The sequence below is a fragment of the Penicillium daleae genome (assembly GCF_028827525.1).
Source record: "Penicillium daleae strain IBT 16125 chromosome Unknown utg000001l_segment0_segment0, whole genome shotgun sequence".
Classification (NCBI taxonomy): domain Eukaryota; kingdom Fungi; phylum Ascomycota; class Eurotiomycetes; order Eurotiales; family Aspergillaceae; genus Penicillium; species Penicillium daleae.
Window position 1 is genome coordinate 2,048,951 of NW_026623149.1, and position 18,499 is coordinate 2,067,449.

Here is an 18,499-nt window from a genome sequence, read left to right on the forward strand (position 1 = left end):
GTGTCTGAACGAGCACATAAAAAGGCTCATTTGTCCGCCGTTCGGAGGAACACACGACGACCAAAATTTCTCATTCATCTCCAACCATTCTTCTTCTTCAAACCTGTTTCACAACTTTTTGGATCTACTACTCCCTATCAAAGTAAGACCACTATGGGGGCCGTGACATATCAGGATGGAATAGCTATCCTTCAGCTCATCGTCTTTCCTTTCATTCTCGTCGCTTCCCTTTTCATCTGGAAACGGACAGGCTGGAGAGTGGGCTCGAAGATCTGGCGATATCCCTTTACCCTCTCTCTCATTCGGCTTGCTGGCAGTATTGCGACATTAATTTCCATCAATGATGATACGAAAAATGTTCGAATTGCCATATTCGTGTGCCAGCTGATTGGCATTGCCCCTCTGTTGCTGGCTTATGTTGGAGTGCTGAGACTAATGTGAGTTGATGACCGGCGGACGGGGAAGCTCGTCGAATATGATGAGCGTGGCTAACAGATACTATCTAGTGATTTGGAGAAGAAGATTCCTCCTCGTCCCCTCGTATTGGTAACCCTTATGGCTATCATCGGCCTAGTCCTTGGTATAGTCGGAATCAGCACCGCCGATACAACGCATGGTTACACCCCAGGGACGCTACCCAAAGCAGCCATGGGTCTCTTCCTCACTGTATACGTGCTGGTTATCCTCCTTACCGCTTGGCTTTTCTACACATACTCCTTCGCAATGCTGAGGTATCAGAAGAAACTGTTCCTTGGTATTGCCTTGTCTGCTCCCTTCCTGTTGGTTCGGCTGATCTATTCGGCCCTCGGCGACTACACCAATAACCCGAAGTTCTCGATGGCTTCATTGGCTGAGAACGATCACACCAGCCTCACCGTCTATTTGTGTATGTCTGTATTGGAAGAGATCATCTCTATGGTTATCGCTATGATATTTGGCGTATCGGCTATCCTACAGTCAGACTTTGTGAAGCCTACTCCAGAATGGGAGGAGCCAAAGCCTGATGAGGCGTGAGCACGTAAGGGAAAGTTATTGGACAGATGTTTGTGAATACCCGAAGTCAACTTCTGAGCCGGTTTGATGTTGCCATACGATGATGTGAACTATTTTTCTAGCGATGTCTCCTATAGTCAAGTTTGAATTTTGCTTTCAGCTGGGGAACTGTTAATATTTGCAATCCGGGAAACATTTCCAAATTCTACTGTCCAAATCTCTTCTCGTTATACCTTGTGTGGCGTAGGGAGAGTGTAAAACTTTCTTCATCCACCACCCGCTTGGACAACACTGCCTGTAGCTGGTGAAGTAGTTGCTACTCGAACAGGAGAAGATGCTAACCTAACTAATACCGAGGCTTGAGCTGAATGGCCTTACTCTCTTTGTGCAGGATCGGAGTAGTGTCGAACTCCGCTTGAATCTAATCTTGAATATATCACGGCTTCGGAGCCTCATAGACGCGACTGTTGACCAGCCCAGCGAATCTAGGCATGCTTCCGAACTTGCGCAAAGCTCGAGTTTGGACAGTAGAAGTGGACGGCTGGGGGTGTCTCCGAAGCTCGTTTCAAAATAGCTTGCATATCACCCGATGAAATTAGCGGGTTACAAACAACTCAACTCACAACTTACATGCCATACTGGGTGTTGGGCCGCAACGCTAATTGGTTCCATGTGGACCCATTGGTGATCCGTACGAGAACTGTTACTGTAGGTGTTCCCCTGTTCGGGGCTGAGGTAGATATGCATCTTAACAAGTTGATCTATACCCGATCTGGTTTGGAACCAGGGGCTGAAGCCGAGAAGGCTGTGAGGGCTAGTCTCTTTTAGGTAACTACGATGTGCAGCCAATGAGAAGAGGGCCATGATCTCAATAAAACAAGAAGGACAACCGGGGCCAAAAGGTGGATATAGTCTAAATGTGTACATAGAAGGATCAACACGATATCATGAAGTGCTGAGCGACCGTTAACACTTGAATATTTTCTTTAAAAGCCGGAGTGCGAGCACCGCCGATGCTCCTTCATCTCAACTTCCAAGACACTTCAAACATCAATAAGAATGAGGGTGCTTTTCCCAATTTCTTTGTCGGCCGTTGTAGCCACGGCTCTAGCCTCGCCTTCCGTTACCATTGATGCTGGCACTCTCAAGGGTGGAAAGTGCAGCGGTGGGCAAGGTGCGGTCTACTACAAGGGCGTTCCATTTGCAGAACCTCCAGTTGGGGACTTGCGATTCGAACCTCCCAAGGCCTACAACAAAAAATACTCAAACGGAGTACTCAATTCAACCATTTCTGCTCCAACTTGTATTCAATTTGGAAATGGGACTGTGCCATCTGGAACCAAATCTGAAGACTGGTAAGTCAACCCCTTAAGCCTGACAAACGACTATTTTGTTAATGCATTTGTATTCCTAAAGCCTTTACTTGGACATTTGGGCTCCATCTAGCGCGACTAAAGACTCAAAACTCCCTGTCAAGGTTTGGATTTTTGGCGGATCCGACACAGAAGGCGGCATTGAATACTCTCTGTATGACGGCTGCAACCTGGCCGAGAAAGGCGCAGTGGTTGTATCACTGAACTACAGACTCGGGCCCCTCGGTTTCTTAGCACTTAACAGTGCTGGAATTTATGGTAATCAGGGAATTCAAGATCTGATTCTTGGATTCGAATGGGTTCAGAAAAGCATTTCCGCCTTTGGCGGTGACCCTGTAAGTGGTTTTTCAACTTGCTTCGAAGTTCTGAACTAAATTATGGTTTGGCAATGTAGGAAAAAGTGCTCGCTTTCGGACAATCAGCTGGTGCTACAGACGTATACACTATTGCGACTCTTCCTGCGGCACCATCTCTCTTCAAGAGCGCCATAATTGAATCGATTGCTTTACCTCAATTGACACAGAATTCGTCTGCCCAAAAGCTGGGTGCTTCGTTTGCGAAGCAGCTTAAATGCGGTCTAAACGACGTGAGTGGACATTGTTCGTTACATCGGTATACTGGACTGACCTTGCTATAGAAATCCTGTCTCCAATCCGTTTCCTCTGCCGACCTTCAGATGGCATTTTATTCCAATGCCTATATGAATTCCGGGATCGGGGGACTCAGTGGAATTGGAATTTCCAACAGCCAGACGCCCGAATTCTGCCCAATTGTGGATGGCACCGTCGTCAAAGAGAATCCTCTGTATCGTGGGGCACAAGTCCCGGCAGTCTTTGGATACAGTAGGCACACCTTCCACCTTATGTCGAATCATAGACTGAAAGCTAACACGTCAAAATTACAAGATCAACAAGAGGGCAATTTGGATGCCATCACGAAGTATCCGTCAGCGAAGCTCATCGCAAACCTCACAGCGGCTGATTACAAGGCTTTTCTTCAAGGAGACTTTGGCCCTGCAGCTCAAATGATCGAGAAATATTACCCATTATCTCTCTTTGAATCTGCCGTCAAGAAACTCGGGTTGACGGCCGGATCTGGTGTATTGGAGGCTATTGCACAAGTCCTCACAGACGCACATTTCAAATGCCCAACATATCAGAGTGCGATGCATACCGCACGCAATGGTAACCCGGTATGGGCCTATGAGTTCACTCACAATTCCACCTGTGCGTGGCTGGATACACTTGTTCCAATTGCAGACGATTTGTCAGTCATGGGCGCCGCTCATACTGCTGAAATCCCATTCGTCTTCGGCAATTTGAATTTCAGCTATCCTAACGAGCACTACACCTGCAGTGGTTCACAAGCTGAGTGGGATTTGAGCAATGAGATGATCAGCTTATGGACAGCAATGGCCGAGGATGGCAACCCGTCGACCGAGGCTATTCAATGGCCGACATTCCAAATTACATCCACGGGCTCGAATACCCCTGGAATGATCTTCGGGAATTCAAGTACGCCTGGCCAGATTGACTTCTCCGTCTGCAAGTTATGGGCTCAGGTCAGCGCCATGCTGGATGGAAGAAATACCACGGCTACGGCACAGACGTCTTCCAGTAGCAGTGCAAAGCCTACGGCTTCACCGACCAGTTCTTTTTCGACGAGTGGCGGTGTAACTTCTTCCCCTTCCATCGGAGGTTCGATCTTTTTGAGCACTATTTTGATGGGGGCTGCTATCCTGATTTGAAACGATTATGAACAGCTTGTTTATAACTGGGATGGATTGAGGATGGAAGAAATCTCCATGAGTGCTCCTGTATATTTCTCAAAGAATGGCAACGTCGCTTATTATAAACCAGTATTTCGGTGACACTGTAGAATCCAAGGCAGACGTCGAAAGTGGAGAGCGCTTCCTCGCAACAGATTCCTCTTTTTTTTGCTCCAATAAGATAGAATTCATTATGAACAAGTTCAATGCTGAGTAGATATTGATTGACCATCGACAAGTTGAATAATACAGGCACCTATCGTCCCAGGAGCTCAGATTTAATGACTGGTGCATATTTACTTACTGTAGCACTGTCTAGGGGGTAACCAATTACTTTCTCAACAGTTCAGCCCTACGAAGTCTAAGGATTCTCGAGAAGGTAAGCTACCTATCGGCATTGAAAAGAAAAGAGAAAAAAAAAAAAAGAAAAACATTCTCGGAGATCGGCCGCGCCCGCCGACTTGATCGGGTCAGACCCCCAAAAAGTCGTAGTTTGCCCAGACATTTTGGAGTCATTTCCATTCCTCCTTCGGTCCGCGAAACCAGTCTCTTCCCTCTTTATATTTCTAACCTCCTCTTCCCAATCGCTGTCGCAACTTCTACCAAGTCCCTCTTCCCTCTTCGTCCACTCTAATTCTCGGTTGTGGTGACGTCGCATCCTCGGAAGAGATCCGGCCATGGAGAAAACCACTCAACCATCGCCGGCCGCGCCCGATCTCGAGGCCAGTCCAACGACGCAATCCCTGAAAGAGTCCAAGGAGTCCACCCTCCTGCGACGATGGAAGCAAACCCTCGACCCGACCTATGCAGACCTGGTGTGTCTGCTCCTCTGCTTCCTGACGGGTCTTTGCGATAGCAGCGCATACAATGCCTGGTCCTGCTTCCTGGGCATGCAAACCGGTATGACTCAATTCCATTCCAAGTAGTTACACAAAACACAACACAACAAATCCTAACCCGGCCTTCTTTGACTACAGGAAACACCATTTTCCTCGGCCTGGGCGCCTCAAACCAACCCGCCAGCAAACCATGGGGGTGGCTCAAATCCCTCATCTCCATCGCCTCCTTCTTCTCCGGCGCCATGATCTTCTCTACCGTCATGCGTCGCGTCGGCGCCCTGCGCCGTGGCACCCTCTTCGTCTCCTTCCTCATCCAAACCATCCTCATCATCATCGCCGTGGCCCTGATCCAGGCCGATCTCATCCCCCACACCTCGACCGACCAGTCGCTCGATGGGGGCCCGCTCTTCCTGGAACTGATCCCGATCGGACTCTTGGCCTTCCAGTCCGCGGGTGCAATGACCTGCAGTCGCTCGCTCGGGTATAATGAAATCCCGACCGTGGTCTTGACCAGTGTCTACTTTGATATTGCCTCGGATCCGAAGATCACCGATAAGCCCACGACCAACGTGAAGCGCAATCGCCGGATCGGCGGTGTGGTCTTCTTGTTGGTTGGTGCGATTGTGGGTGGCTGGTTGAGTCGCAGCAGCGGTGGGATGCAATCGGCGTTGTGGATGGCTGCTGGGATGAAGTTTGTGGCGGCGATTGGGTGGCTCTTCTGGAAGGCTGCGCCTGCAAAATAGAGGGAAGTAGAAGGAGAGAGAGAGAGAGAGATGCAGAGGTGTTGTTTTATGATGGGACTACGGCTCTGATCTTGCTGATTGCTCATTGCTTATACTTTTTACATATTGATCTTGATAGAGTGCGATGCCCGTGGTAAGATGCATTGCACAGTACCGATTCAGCGATATAATGCATATAGATGATCTATACAATACAAAGATACCTACATTTACATCCGTCGGTGGCAACGTGAGCAGCATGCAAATTTCAACCCTCGAAGCGACCGGTGAATGGCCGTCCCTGGCAGGATGGCTGCCTCGTAGTGGAGAATCACGATCGTGGCGAGTGGTGACCTCTTCCACCATTTCAACCTGAAATGATGCCATTCGCACAAAGTGGGGGCCTTGATGGGACCCATTGATCCAATGTGGATGGCTCGATTGCCGACGATACCAGTTGGTTGTATGAGGCAGGCATACACTGTCTTTGTTGTGTACTCTAAAGTTTGTACTTTTCTTTTTGCATTTCATCACCGGATGAACTTAAGCTTAATTGAACCTTCGGGCTCTAGACTCGTGACTTCTGGATACTTCATAATTCGTACTTCGATATCCACATCCACACCTCAATCATCCAAGCTTTTCTGACAAGCCCCAGCCATGCGGGGCTCATCATCAAACCCAAGTCCCTAAGCTCTCATATCACAACGACCAACAACCACCACATCTCTTCAATCATGATGAACATCGAAACCGGGCCCCGAAGCGGCCACTAACCCAAATCCAATCCTGCTTTGACCACAGTCAACCCCGCCAATCCCCGAGCGCAAGCGCAGCGCAATGCAACGCAATGTCCGTATCTCCCCACCAAACCCATCAGAATCCATCCCCACCAGGCAGCGCAACCATGAGAGATACCCGAGAACCATGCCCTCCACGCGCAGAACCCCCGGATAGACGGGAATCTGTTGAACTGCGGGAACTGCAGACTCGCGAAGACGAGGAGCAACTGGGGTACTCGTCGCCCTCTGCCTCGTCGGGGGAGGAGTACCGAGTCACTACGCGAAGGACATCGGTAGCGCGTTCGACGACGAGCGTGCGAAGCACACGCAAAGGAAAAGGCGTATTGCGCTCGAGCAGGATTGCTCGATTCTGGACGCGGCATGTTGCCCTGACGGTGCCGCAGCGAAGTAACCGCGATCATTTTGGTACGTTTGTCCAGTTCCATCCTCGTCTTTTGCAGATACGAGATACGAGATACGATCAACTATCTGTATCCTGTTCTGTAGGGGAATGAAATATCGTATAATACATTCCCCCACCTCGACAAGCCCGATACTAACATACTCCTCTCCTCTTTGCTATACAGCGCTGGAAAGAACCCTCCTCGCCTACATCCGCACTTCAGTAGTAATCGCCATGCAAGGCGTCCTAATCTCCCAACTCTTCCGCCTCCAACAACCCGGCGATCGCCTCAAATTTTACATAGCGGGCAAACCGCTCGCGGTGACGTGTCACTGCGTCGCTATCCTGGTTGCGCTCATCGGCGCGTATCGATTTTGGCGACAGCAGGGTGCGATTTCGGTGGGCAAGGTTCATGCTGGAGGGTGGGAGTTGAATGCTGTGGGGCTCTTGTTTGGTGCGGTGAGTATTGGAGTGTCGTGTTTGTTTGGATGGAGGTGTGGGCTGACGAGTGTATAGATATTTCTAGTTACGTTGATTCTGTCGATTGCGATTCTCGTCGAGGCGGATTTGAATACGTCTGGAATGGCGCAAGTTGCTCGCAGGATACAGTCTTCTCTAGTAAGAGGGAGCTGGATTTGATACTTGCGGTGGGCTGTCGAGGTATAGGCCAACGACATGGTCATGTCTTTTTTTCTCTCTTTGATGATACCATTGAATATAGATCCATGAGAGATGATTACAGAATAACCGGATTGTAATGACTATACAATTCTATTGATTCGCGTCTCATGACGAAAAGTATCTCCAATAACGCCCAGACGCTCAATAACCCTATGCATCTCCGCACGTTTATACTATACAGCTTCCGAAAACCCGCAATATCATGCCGAGTGGAAGAAAAGACAGCAATTCTCAGAAATCAAACGGGTGCTGGGAAGCTCAGCAGCTTACAAATATCCTGCAGTCAAGTCAGTCCCCAGCACCACGATCATCCACTTCGAGCGTGACATACCTTGCGCTTGCGCCGGAACTCATCATAAATCTTTTTCCAAATCTCGCGATCACGGCAACCACTCTCCTCCGGCGTCCCGGGATTCTCGTCGCATGCCGGCTGCAGCGTGGCCAGTTGGTCTTGGGTCCACATCACCCAAGGCTTTAGGCAGCGGCCAATCCGAAAAATGTACAAATTTAGCCTCCGCAATGACACTTTCAGGATTCCACTGCTCATGGTCATTTCCCAAGTAGGCGCGATGATCCTTTGTGCGGAACTCCCCCGAAACCAGACCATATTGTCTGTGAGGAAGGACGAGGGCACTGTCCCCGTAATTATTGTTAAGAATCTCCATGTCGTAGCGACTGTTGGTGAGATTGAGATCGATTTGACCGAAGATCGCAGGCTTGATTGCTTCTTTTAGCTTGGTGAATTCGCGGTACGAGGGTTCGATGACTGCGATAAGGGAGGAGAGGGTTCGGGTCTCGGGCAAGAGCCAGTATGCCCGGGGCATGGCGATGGGGGTGCTGGGGAGGAAGAAGAGTTCGTCCATGGGCTGGAATAGCATCATGTCAGAGTCGAGATGGATAACCCGATCATATTGGACCACGCCAAAGGCGTAGAGTTTGGCGGTACTGGTGTCCCAGGATGATTCAGAGAATTCTAATAAGAAGGAAGCCAATGTTAGTTACCATGTCGGCGCTGGTTGTTGAAATATCGTTCCAACGGTCTCGGTCTTAACAGGCCAACTCACCTGCTTCACCTCCGGTCTCAGCCTTGATCCCCTCAATGGCGACCGGCACCATTTGCACATTATACTCCTCCTTTGCCAGCACCAGCAACTGGCTGATCCGATCCGAATCACCATCAATCACCAAATCCCACTCCTTCGGGTAAAACAGCAGGCGATCCGCGCGCGAGCCAAGCCGATGTAAAGCCTCAAACACCATCACACAATTGCATAGATAGGTCTCACTGGTCGCATATTGGGAATACGCGTAGCGCGACCAATCCACCTCATCGTAACGGATATGCGGGAGTGGCGGCGGGGGAGGACCAGCCCGGCGCATCCATTTAATCAGTGCGAAGAATACCAGGAGGACGACCCAGGTGCGGACTCGACGGAGCTCTCGCTTGACCACCGATAGACATGATTCATCGGGGATATCGAAGAAGTCTTTCTCCGAGGCATTGGATCCCCGGCGATAGGGGAATGCGGAGCTTTTGATCGCCATTTGCAGGGTCGACGGTGGAAGCGACGGGGCCTAAAGGCCTCGATGGGGAGTACGCATATTAGGAGCTTATCATCACGTGTTGATTGAGAAGGATGACGACGCCCAGGTGAGTGTCCAGTCAGGTGACTCTTGAAGAAACACTGTTCCTGAATCGAGAATCTAAAGAATGTACTGTTTTGGCTTTTGGAAAATCATGGGATATAATCCCAGTATAAGTATTCCAGTCACTCTCCCCCTCATATGGCCTAGTGGTCGCCCATCAGGAATGACCTTTGGGTGTGCCCTGGAAATGGGCAAACATATAGGAATGGGTACAGGCCTCTAGTGTTGAGCACGACTCCACGGATGCTCGGGCACATCCCTAGGCGGGGAGAGTGGGCGGGTGGGCATGCGAGGTGGTGGCAGCACCTCCTCGCGGATAAAGATCTTTTTCATTTCTATTTTGTATAAATATAATATTTGCTCTTATTCTTTAATATTCGAGTTAATTTTCATCGCGAAAGATGTAAGGAGGTTAAAAAGGAAGCTATGAATTAGTGTAGTCAGTCCCAGGGTTGGCGCTAGGTGATGTACTTCAGCATCATAGAAGAGGCATGGAGCAACTTGGTGAAGTATATAGGAGAGGAGAAGGCTGGGGGTTCAGTCACGGAGGTGGAAATGATATTTTCATCTGATACTGAGTGTGTTTAATATTAGTTGCTAAATAAAAGCCTCAACTATATCATACTTCTCACAAATATACCAAGCCAGATAACACAATAGTCATGCACACATGCACAACTAGCGGATCACAACCCAAAGTAGAAATTATCCTTTCAAATGGCCACAGAGAACACAATCTCCGACAGGAGCTGCGATGATGTGAGATTCTAGACTCGATGATGTGAGATCTTGGTCTGGATGCCAGCTCCGGAATCAAGCGGCGGTCTGGTAAGCTCTCACCAGCCAAGGCCATGGCGACATCAGCTCTCTTTAGTCATCCCCAGGCTAGTCCACACACAGCAAGTGAGTGTGTCTGATCACTCCATCATTCCTCCTCCTCAACTGCTGCTCCATGATCCATCGTTCTTGGTTGAGGTGATTCCCTGCGGAGATGGCGCCATCACGTGGATCCACCTTAGCTAATCCCCGCCTGGGCCAGATCACGGGGCCTGGTAGGGCTTGCCATGAGCCAATCGCCGGCTGGTCCAGGACTCACCGCCTTGGACATCGCCCCCCGTTGCGTGATCCTCGACATTTGTCTCTCATCGGACTCATCCACTTGGCTGCACCACCCAGCACCTAACAACTCGGCCGGGATTGTGCAATCGCCCTTGAGACTGGGTCACCGACTATTTGAACTGCATCTTTCAAATTGCCGACCCCTTCCCTCTTGAATTTTTTTTTTTCTCACACCTCCCCGACCATCGGAATCATCTGCGATCGCTGGCAAATCCTTATCTTCGGCGCTCGCGCTATCCGCCAGGGTCCTCGTCACCCTCGACTTCCCCCTCGGTGACTCGTTGTGCCCCAAACTGGCACCTTGGTGGATGTACTTATCCCCCTGAAATCGAGAAGTCACCTTTCATCTCTGCGCAATCAACCCAACTCCTTCCAGCGACTTGCAACGAACATCCGAAAACCGTCCCGCCAGCCCTACGACTCGCCCGCCGAATAGACGGGATTCTCGCGAAAAGATCCTCTCCGCAGACGATCGGATTTTGTCTCTTCACCATGGACCCCACTACTAAGGTCTCCCCGGCCGAGATGGACTCGACGACTCACACAGGAGAAGACGGAACGAAGGCCGATGCCAACCGGCCGTTGGCCGGCGGTGCTAGCGATACCCTGACGGAACTGGCGAAGCAGAACGTGGCTCCATTTCTCGCAAAATATCATCCACGGCAATATGCGCCCAGGCGAGCGGAAGATGGTACAACCTCGGTGCCGCGTACGGTTAACGCAGGTTACTGCTATCGCCACCAGCCAGATTCCAAGTGCTCACGCCAGGCGGATGAGCAGTCCATGCACCAGCTACAACGAGTATGTATCCCGAATGGCACCGCTGTCTTCATCGCTAACTCGAACATCTAGGAACTGGAAACCCTCCCCCAAGATGACCAGCAGGGCATTGCTCATGTCTGGTCTCTCTTCTCCGCCGCCCCTGCTAAGCAGCGCAAGCTGATGCTGCAAGGCATCCTGTCTCAGTGCTGCTTCCCCCAGCTGTCCTTCATCTCGGCTAGTGTCCGCGAACTCATCCGTATCGACTTCCTCACCGCTCTCCCCCCGAGCTCTCTTTCAAAATCCTTCGCTACCTCGACACTGCCTCCCTCTGCCGTGCTGCGCAAGTCTCCCATCGATGGAGGGCCCTTGCCGATGACGACGTGGTGTGGCATCGGATGTGCGAACAACATATTCGTCGGAAATGCAACAAGTGTGGTTGGGGATTGCCGTTGCTGGATAGAAAACGGCTGCGGGAATCTAAGCGCGAAATCGAGCTGCGCGCGACCAACTGGGGCAATCAGCCCTCGAACAATATTGCGGACGGTGCGCCTAATGGCACCTGCTCTGTCGTGGAACTTCCCACTAGTGGGAAGCGCAAGATTGACGTGGACGAGCAAAGTTGTGCTATGATCAAACGTCACTGTATGTCGCCAGCGTACAAGCCCGAGCCGGATGACGATTACTTCAAGACACGGTATCGCCCATGGAAGGACGTCTACCGGGATCGCTTTGTGGTTGGCATGAACTGGAAGCACCGACGTTGCTCCGTCAAGGTCTTCCGAGGACACACCGACAGTGTGATGTGCCTGCAGTTTGAGGATAATATCCTCATGACTGGCTCTTACGACGCGACTGTCAAGATCTGGGATATGGAAACTGGAGAGGAGTTGCGCGAGCTCCGCGGACACACTGCTGGTGTGCGCTGCCTACAGTTTGACGACACGAAACTGATCACGGGAAGTCTGGATCGCACCATCCGAGTGTGGAATTGGCGGACTGGTGAATGCCTCTCCACATACAATGGACACTCCGAGGCGGTCATCGCCCTCCACTTTGATGCGACCCTCCTCGCGTCTGCTTCGGTCGATCGAACGGTCAAGATCTGGAACTTCAAGGACAAGTCGACTTTCGTCCTGCCTCATCCCGAGGGTGTCAATGCCGTCAAGATCGACACTCCCTCCCGTACCGTTCTCACTGCGTGCGACGACGGGGCGGCACGACTGTGGGATCTCGACACCAAGACTTGCATTCGCGTCTTCCACAATCACATCGGTGCAGTCCAACAGGTTATTCCCCTGCCGCGTGAGATTGAACTGGAGAGCCATCTCGCCGAATGCGAAAACGACCACGTCAGCACGTCCTCCCAGAACGGTGATGCCGTCAATATTCTCTCCCCACTTCTCGAACACAAGTCCCTCTCCGCGCCTCCTTCTTCATTCGGTGCTTCCTTCGATCAAGACCAGGACCGCCTGGAGCCTCCGCGATACATCATGACCAGTGGCGTCGACGCGACCATCCGTCTCTGGGAAACCAACACCGGCCGATGCCTGCGCACCTTCTTCGGGCATCTGGAAGGTATTTGGGCATTGTCAGCCGATACCCTGCGCATTGCCTCGGGCGGTATGGACCGCATGGTCAAGATCTGGGATCCTCGCATCCCAACATGCCAAGATACCTACGAAGGCCATTCCGCCGCCGTCAACTGCATCGGGCTCAGTGACAGTCGATTCATCACTGGCGGTGACGACTATCATGTCCGCATGTACGATTTCCGGGCCTAATCTTCCGACTTCGCCCAATTCCCCTCACATCTTCATCCGACCCTATTCCCTCTAATCCCATTCCCCCCGCCCTCACCTTCAACTTTTTCCTATTTATATCCTTTCTGGTGCTCTTTCGGTCGATGGCTAGATACCCGGGCGCTTTTCACAAATATTCTTTATTCATTCTGTACATTTTAGGATCATGGCTGGTGGCATATTTGCGCAATGACTGCATTAACGGCGCTCGGAGGATTTGCAATTTTATTGAGTATTAGTATTCTCAAAATAATACATTTTTACACAGTTAAACTCTGGCACTTCCGATATTCTTTGGAAGCTAAAGCTGATCGCAGTTCCGGCGGTACGGCGACGTTTTCTTCTCACAATAAACTTGATACAACTCCACTCACCAATACAGTGAGTGAGTGTTGGGGGTGGGGGTTGGGTGGAAGCCACCCAGGGCAACCGATCTACAGTATTCGGGAACATGAGATTTTGGTTTTTGGTAACAATTCTTCAATTTCAGTAGTATACAGATCTTTTGAAGGGTCTGCCTACAAGGCACGGGAATATCTTGAATCTATATACAATCCAAAAGGTTTTACCACCGAATATCTCACCCCAACGAGTTTGTGACATGACAACCCTGAGTGAATTCCTCCATGGTAAAGAAACTATCCGGGCTTCGCCAGTGTAGACCCTGAGCGTTAGATATTCGGCGGTAAAACCCTTCGGATTGTATATAGATTCAAGGGTTCAAGTCTTCCGTGCCTTGCAGGTAGTCCTCAGGAGAAATGGCCCGCTCGCACAATGGGAGTTGATTATTGCCGGAGCTTCTGGGATTCGGTGTCGGTTCTGCCAGTTGAATAATGGGATCAAACGATGTTTGTAAAATAATAGGGAGTCTAAATCAAAGCACAGAAAGGGTATCATTGACGTGCATCGCGCAAGAGACGATGAACATCCGAAACAAGATACAAACTACCAGCAATAACGATGGGACCTCCCTGGGCAACCTTGCTAGCCCATTGAATCGCAGGGGGTAAATCTCCTTCAAAGCTCTCCACTTGTCCAATTTCCGAGATGGATCGCACGGTTGAGGCAAGCTCGGTAGCATTGGTGGGTGTCACCCAGGGCATGCCATCAACAGGGCCAAATTCTGCCGTCGCAACATTGTCGCCCGGCCGAATGATGGAGCAGAAGACTCCAGCCAGATCCTTCCCACTGGACGCAGCAATGACCCATGTGACATTTTGCGAGGTTGGGCGGAGCTTGCGGTCAATGTATCGGCCGAGAACTGCGGCAGACTGTGGATTATGGGCACCATCCAGGAGGACAGGCTCGGTACGTTCGATGAGAGGCTGGAGGTTGATGTTCTCCAAGCGGCCGGGCCACTTGACGTCTGAAAGATGGGGCAGGAGTGAAAAGGTATCCACCTGAGGTCGAATCTTGGACAGTGCGAGACGCAGGGCAGATACGGCGCAGCACATGTTCTCCTTTTGGTGAGGCTCAAGATCCGATGTTCGGAAAAGCTGGGCGAGAGGCGGGAGTTGCTCGTCAACTTTGTCCGGCGAGACGAAGATTGCGTCAATGCCGAGCTCTTGGATACGGGTTGACAAGGTCTCGATGACGGCAGTCTCGTTGGTGTTGTCAATCACACAGGGCACACCAGGTTTGAGAATTCCACCTTTCTCCCGGGCAATCTCCTCAATCGTTGATCCTAGGAACGCCTGGTGATCCATCCCGATCTTCGCAATGACCGAGACCAAAACATCACTCAAGATATTAGTCGCATCGAGGCGACCACCCATACCCACCTCCACCACGCCCACCTCGACCTGTTCATGATTGAAGATTTCAAAAGCGGTAGCGGTCAAGAGTTCAAACTCCGAGGCACCAATGCCTAGCTTCTGGTCTCGCTGTTTGACCTGGGACTCGATCTGCCGGAAAAGCGATTCCTGGACGACCCGTTCGCCGATCGTAATGCAATCCCACCGATCAATCAGATGAGGCGAGGTGAAGCGGCCACATTGGACACCGCTCGTAGAGAGCAAATGGGAGAGGTAAGCACTGATGGAACCTTTACCGTTGGTACCGGCGATGTGAATAGCTTTCCATGTCAACGGGGTTTGCTGGAGGAGACGCGCGACGCGGCTCAGTCCTAACTCAATCATTCCTCCGGCTGTACAATGGGTGAAAACCCTCAAGGCATGATCAAAGGAGCATGAGTCGAGGTAGAGTCGGCCTTATCGTCAGAAGGTCGGCGGCGGAGGTTCGGCGAAGTTTCCCGCTTTCCTTTTGGCGGGCAACTCGGGGAGTCAGGCACGTGACTTGTAGATACTCCGAACTTGGACACTTCTGCGATCAATCGACATGTCTTCTGCAAAGAAGTGAGTTGGCTGTCGAACATCAAAAGGGAAAAAAAAACAGGATCGTTCGTTCATTCCCGAGAACCTGCACATCAACCAATCAACAATGATGTCAGTTCTACCCACTGGAGGATAGTGTGGCTAGAATAGGAAGACAGGAGGACAGATTGGGTTAGACCAAAAATATCTAAACAGCCAACCATTTTGCTAAATACGAGCGTCCTTTCGTTAAAGTTACAGCTAAAAATACCAAGGTTAGCTTCACACACACATATCTTCTGAAAGTTTGCTTGAAATATTCTCTTCTTCTCTCAATATCGTCCCCTGTCCACACTGCCTGATGTTGTCCTGCCAGTCGGGAGGCTTTTGAAATCTACGCGCTTTGAATAACCTCCCGCGACACTAATATGCTAGAGTTGACATTTGATCCCCAGCTATCGGCCCAGCTCCACAATAAGATTCTGCATCATGCATGGGTCGGCGCTGGACGCGATCCAGCATTAATGCCATCCACAACGTGGTGGGAAGAATCGTCTCCAGTCCCATTCGATATTGCTTCGAGACTGAACCCAAATCTCATTTGCTTCCTCCGCCTTGCTAAAATGACGACTCCGGATCCGAAAATTTCCCTTTTCTGTTTCTTGAAGTCGTTACAAGTCAGCCACCAGCTGCATTCCCTCTTGCCCGGAACACCTCGGGCTGATAGATTCATCTATCTCTACCGTGCAACGGGGGCGTATGATGAGGAGGATGTTGGTATAGTGTCAGTACTCGTTCTCAGTCTTAGTCAGTACGACGCATTTACTGACTCGGACGCTAGGTTCGATCAAAAAACAGAACTAGCAGCTTACGTTGCCCACCAATATGATATATATCACATGTTTAATCAACCTTGGGCATGGAAACCCCTGCAGGATATTCTTCAGGCATATCTCGAGATGATCGAGGAAGAAAAAGTGCAAGCGTCCACAGACGAGGCGGACGAAGAAGATATCACACCTCGATTCTTTCCATGGCGGTATCATCAATATACTCACCGAGATGTTATAAAAGCAACCCAGGCGTTGACTCGGCTGCTTGATGCAATTGAGCAGCGACTTGCTCAACCAAGAGCGACAGAATATCTAGCATCCACAAGAGCTCTAGATATCCAGCTACCATACTCACATGCTATCCTTGATGAAGCTACAATCCCAGCTAGTACTTTTATCCGCATTTTCCTCTCGGAGATACCTCCTCGGACTTTGCGATTCCGTTACATCGCTCCGGGAATCAAATTACAGTCATCCGCGGAGTTCATAACTCAGCCGTGGAAACAGCCACCTGGTCACGGATACGGTCACAGTGTACCGTGCCTTTTATTTCGAGGAGATCAATCGATCTCTTTGAGCTACAAGCCGGTATACTATCCGGATCCAGAGGATAGTCTTCAGGGAGTGCCTATAGGCTTATATATTTCTCCAACTGGCGTTGGGTCACCTACTACCTTCGGAAATTCCTGTAGACTGCTTCTGCCCTTCAACATTGGCGCTCGTCATTACGCGCGGTATAGCAACGGCGAGCAGCTACATGAAGATAATCCATGGGACAAGACTCCGAAAGACACCGCGCATGAGCTTTACCAACCGGGTTCACACAGTGGCTTTTTAGAGAGGCATGAAGTACAACTTCATAAAGTCCTTCTGAACTGGGCGGAGAGAGTGGAGGCGGGTGATTGGGAAGTAAACGCAGACGGAGTCGCTGGTGGGATTGACAAATTCGAAGAAGCTGATACTCTGGAATCTTGGAGGAAGTATCAAATTCCGCTGGCTTGGTGAGGAGGAGAGGTTCTTGTTTGAGTCTAGGGGTAGTGCTTAGTGTCCAGGAAACTAGCTTATGTACAAGATGATGTGTTGTATGTCGGCATCGGCTTTCTTGGGAGTGCAAATTAAGCTAACATTTGTCTATATTGTATACAAGGTGCAATAGATAGCAAAATCGCCTCAAGAGACTTGCAAGGGGAAGCGAACCCAGCCTGCCCGAATTGAAGACAAAGATCATACGAGCGTTCGGCACACCCGCCTGAGGATAGATAGTAAAGGGATATGGTCACAGCGCGAGGCTCACCTTCATCTTATTTTTGGTTCAGTTCTTACAGACATATGCCAGAGAAACATTTCCCGGTGCCACACTAGACATGGCATATGTTTCAGGACACTCAAGAGGTAAATACCATGGTTTCATGACTACACGTGCAGATGCATACAGCCGTCGCCATCAGCTTTTGCCCAAACTCCAATAAACGTTACTATGCACACCATTCTGGTATCTCCATTATGCATGATCGTGGCCCGTAATTCAACAGGGTTCCAAGTCAACCTCAAGCTGAGTGACTAAATGCAAAAGCCACCCACATGGCCCCCAATCCAAGTAGCACTGGCACCGCAACTTTGATGCCGGCCGTCCAAATCAACCTCTTTCGAGCCTCCACCTCTTCGGCATGATCACTGGCTTCATTTTCCCTCGGAAATGGCACATCGGGCACTTCCACATTCAAAAACGCACACAGTGGACCCCAACCATCTCCCATATGGTACTCGAGCATCTGTTCTGGCGGAACGGCAACTCGCACATTGCGATAGTACGCCTCATACACCCCTCTCGCCCTCGATAGAATCTCCTTACGATTCTGTGCACCGAAGAAACCAAAGTGGATCTTGCGCATCGCCTGCACAGCCGGGATACCCATCAAATGCAGTCCAACAAACCCATTAATAGCCGCCATAGGCTGCATCATGACGCGATTTAGGACCTCGCGCTGAAAATTTGGCCACCACCGGTCAAAGTCGCGCTGGACCACCACGACCTTCGCATTGGGATATGCTCGGATGAGTTCCAGTGCGAATGGGGATGCTAGGTCAGTGACGGCGTCGTACTTGTTGCCCCACAGCTCGTCCCAATCGGCGCGGGCGAAGGGTGCTCGAGGGCGTGCACTGGGTGTAAACGGCCATGTTGCTTCGGCGGCTTGTTCTAACTGTACCCATGGGGTGTCTGTGACCTTTTCGAGGAGGCCGTGGTGCGTTTTGAAGCCGAGAATTTGGTATGCGCGGGCCAATGACTTTGTTCCCGTGCGGAAGAGGCCCGCGTTGATTATCAGCAAGCCATCACCCTGCTGGGATTTGTCTGATGCGGATGCCATTTCTATCTATCTTGGCCTTGACTTTGTATTGAGGGGGAGGCATAAATGATGCACGCACTAGAATATTCAACAGGAGTAATGTCTAGGTCGGGTTCGTTAC

At 50.6% G+C, this 18,499-nt stretch overlaps 10 protein-coding genes across 10 annotated transcripts; 6 read left to right on the plus strand and 4 right to left on the minus strand.

Annotated features, from left to right (window-relative positions):
* Nucleotides 1–153: 153 nt before the first annotated feature.
* Nucleotides 154–1,014, plus strand: N7458_000616 (uncharacterized protein; the record flags this gene model as incomplete). The annotated part of the gene is made up of 2 exons (XM_056904010.1): nucleotides 154–437; nucleotides 507–1,014. 2 exons carry the CDS (start codon nucleotides 154–156, stop codon nucleotides 1,012–1,014), a joined length of 792 nt encoding a protein of 263 aa, XP_056771777.1.
* Nucleotides 1,015–1,429: 415 nt separating this feature from the next.
* On the minus strand, nucleotides 1,430–1,740 carry N7458_000617 (uncharacterized protein; the record flags this gene model as incomplete). Its single annotated transcript, XM_056904011.1, has 2 exons — nucleotides 1,430–1,534; nucleotides 1,624–1,740. 2 exons carry the CDS (start codon nucleotides 1,738–1,740, stop codon nucleotides 1,430–1,432), a joined length of 222 nt encoding a protein of 73 aa, XP_056771778.1.
* Nucleotides 1,741–2,052: 312 nt separating this feature from the next.
* N7458_000618 (carboxylesterase/lipase family protein) lies at nucleotides 2,053–4,113 on the plus strand (the record flags this gene model as incomplete). Its single annotated transcript, XM_056904012.1, has 4 exons — nucleotides 2,053–2,348; nucleotides 2,410–2,701; nucleotides 2,761–2,952; nucleotides 3,004–4,113. 4 exons carry the CDS (start codon nucleotides 2,053–2,055, stop codon nucleotides 4,111–4,113), a joined length of 1,890 nt encoding a protein of 629 aa, XP_056771779.1.
* A 698-nt stretch (nucleotides 4,114–4,811) lies between these two features.
* Nucleotides 4,812–5,716, plus strand: N7458_000619 (YoaK family protein; the record flags this gene model as incomplete). The annotated part of the gene is made up of 2 exons (XM_056904013.1): nucleotides 4,812–5,034; nucleotides 5,112–5,716. The coding sequence occupies 2 exons, from the start codon at nucleotides 4,812–4,814 to the stop codon at nucleotides 5,714–5,716; spliced, it is 828 nt and encodes a 275-aa protein (XP_056771780.1).
* An 886-nt stretch (nucleotides 5,717–6,602) lies between these two features.
* On the plus strand, nucleotides 6,603–7,519 carry N7458_000620 (DUF202 domain-containing protein; the record flags this gene model as incomplete). Its single annotated transcript, XM_056904014.1, has 3 exons — nucleotides 6,603–6,903; nucleotides 7,065–7,339; nucleotides 7,397–7,519. 3 exons carry the CDS (start codon nucleotides 6,603–6,605, stop codon nucleotides 7,517–7,519), a joined length of 699 nt encoding a protein of 232 aa, XP_056771781.1.
* A 280-nt stretch (nucleotides 7,520–7,799) lies between these two features.
* N7458_000621 (Glucose N-acetyltransferase 1) lies at nucleotides 7,800–9,106 on the minus strand (the record flags this gene model as incomplete). The annotated part of the gene is made up of 4 exons (XM_056904015.1): nucleotides 7,800–7,838; nucleotides 7,893–8,033; nucleotides 8,065–8,534; nucleotides 8,626–9,106. 4 exons carry the CDS (start codon nucleotides 9,104–9,106, stop codon nucleotides 7,800–7,802), a joined length of 1,131 nt encoding a protein of 376 aa, XP_056771782.1.
* A 1,713-nt stretch (nucleotides 9,107–10,819) lies between these two features.
* On the plus strand, nucleotides 10,820–12,870 carry N7458_000622 (WD40 repeat domain-containing protein; the record flags this gene model as incomplete). The annotated part of the gene is given in 3 exon segments (XM_056904016.1): nucleotides 10,820–11,128; nucleotides 11,180–11,503; nucleotides 11,521–12,870. The coding sequence occupies 3 exon segments, from the start codon at nucleotides 10,820–10,822 to the stop codon at nucleotides 12,868–12,870; spliced, it is 1,983 nt and encodes a 660-aa protein (XP_056771783.1).
* A 911-nt stretch (nucleotides 12,871–13,781) lies between these two features.
* N7458_000623 (dihydrofolate synthase) lies at nucleotides 13,782–15,026 on the minus strand (the record flags this gene model as incomplete). The annotated part of the gene is made up of 1 exon (XM_056904017.1): nucleotides 13,782–15,026. One exon carries the CDS (start codon nucleotides 15,024–15,026, stop codon nucleotides 13,782–13,784), a length of 1,245 nt encoding a protein of 414 aa, XP_056771784.1.
* Nucleotides 15,027–15,628: 602 nt separating this feature from the next.
* N7458_000624 (uncharacterized protein) lies at nucleotides 15,629–17,038 on the plus strand (the record flags this gene model as incomplete). Its single annotated transcript, XM_056904018.1, has 1 exon — nucleotides 15,629–17,038. One exon carries the CDS (start codon nucleotides 15,629–15,631, stop codon nucleotides 17,036–17,038), a length of 1,410 nt encoding a protein of 469 aa, XP_056771785.1.
* A 542-nt stretch (nucleotides 17,039–17,580) lies between these two features.
* N7458_000625 (sulfotransferase family protein) lies at nucleotides 17,581–18,399 on the minus strand (the record flags this gene model as incomplete). Its single annotated transcript, XM_056904019.1, has 1 exon — nucleotides 17,581–18,399. One exon carries the CDS (start codon nucleotides 18,397–18,399, stop codon nucleotides 17,581–17,583), a length of 819 nt encoding a protein of 272 aa, XP_056771786.1.
* Between the last annotated feature and the right edge of the window lie 100 nt (nucleotides 18,400–18,499).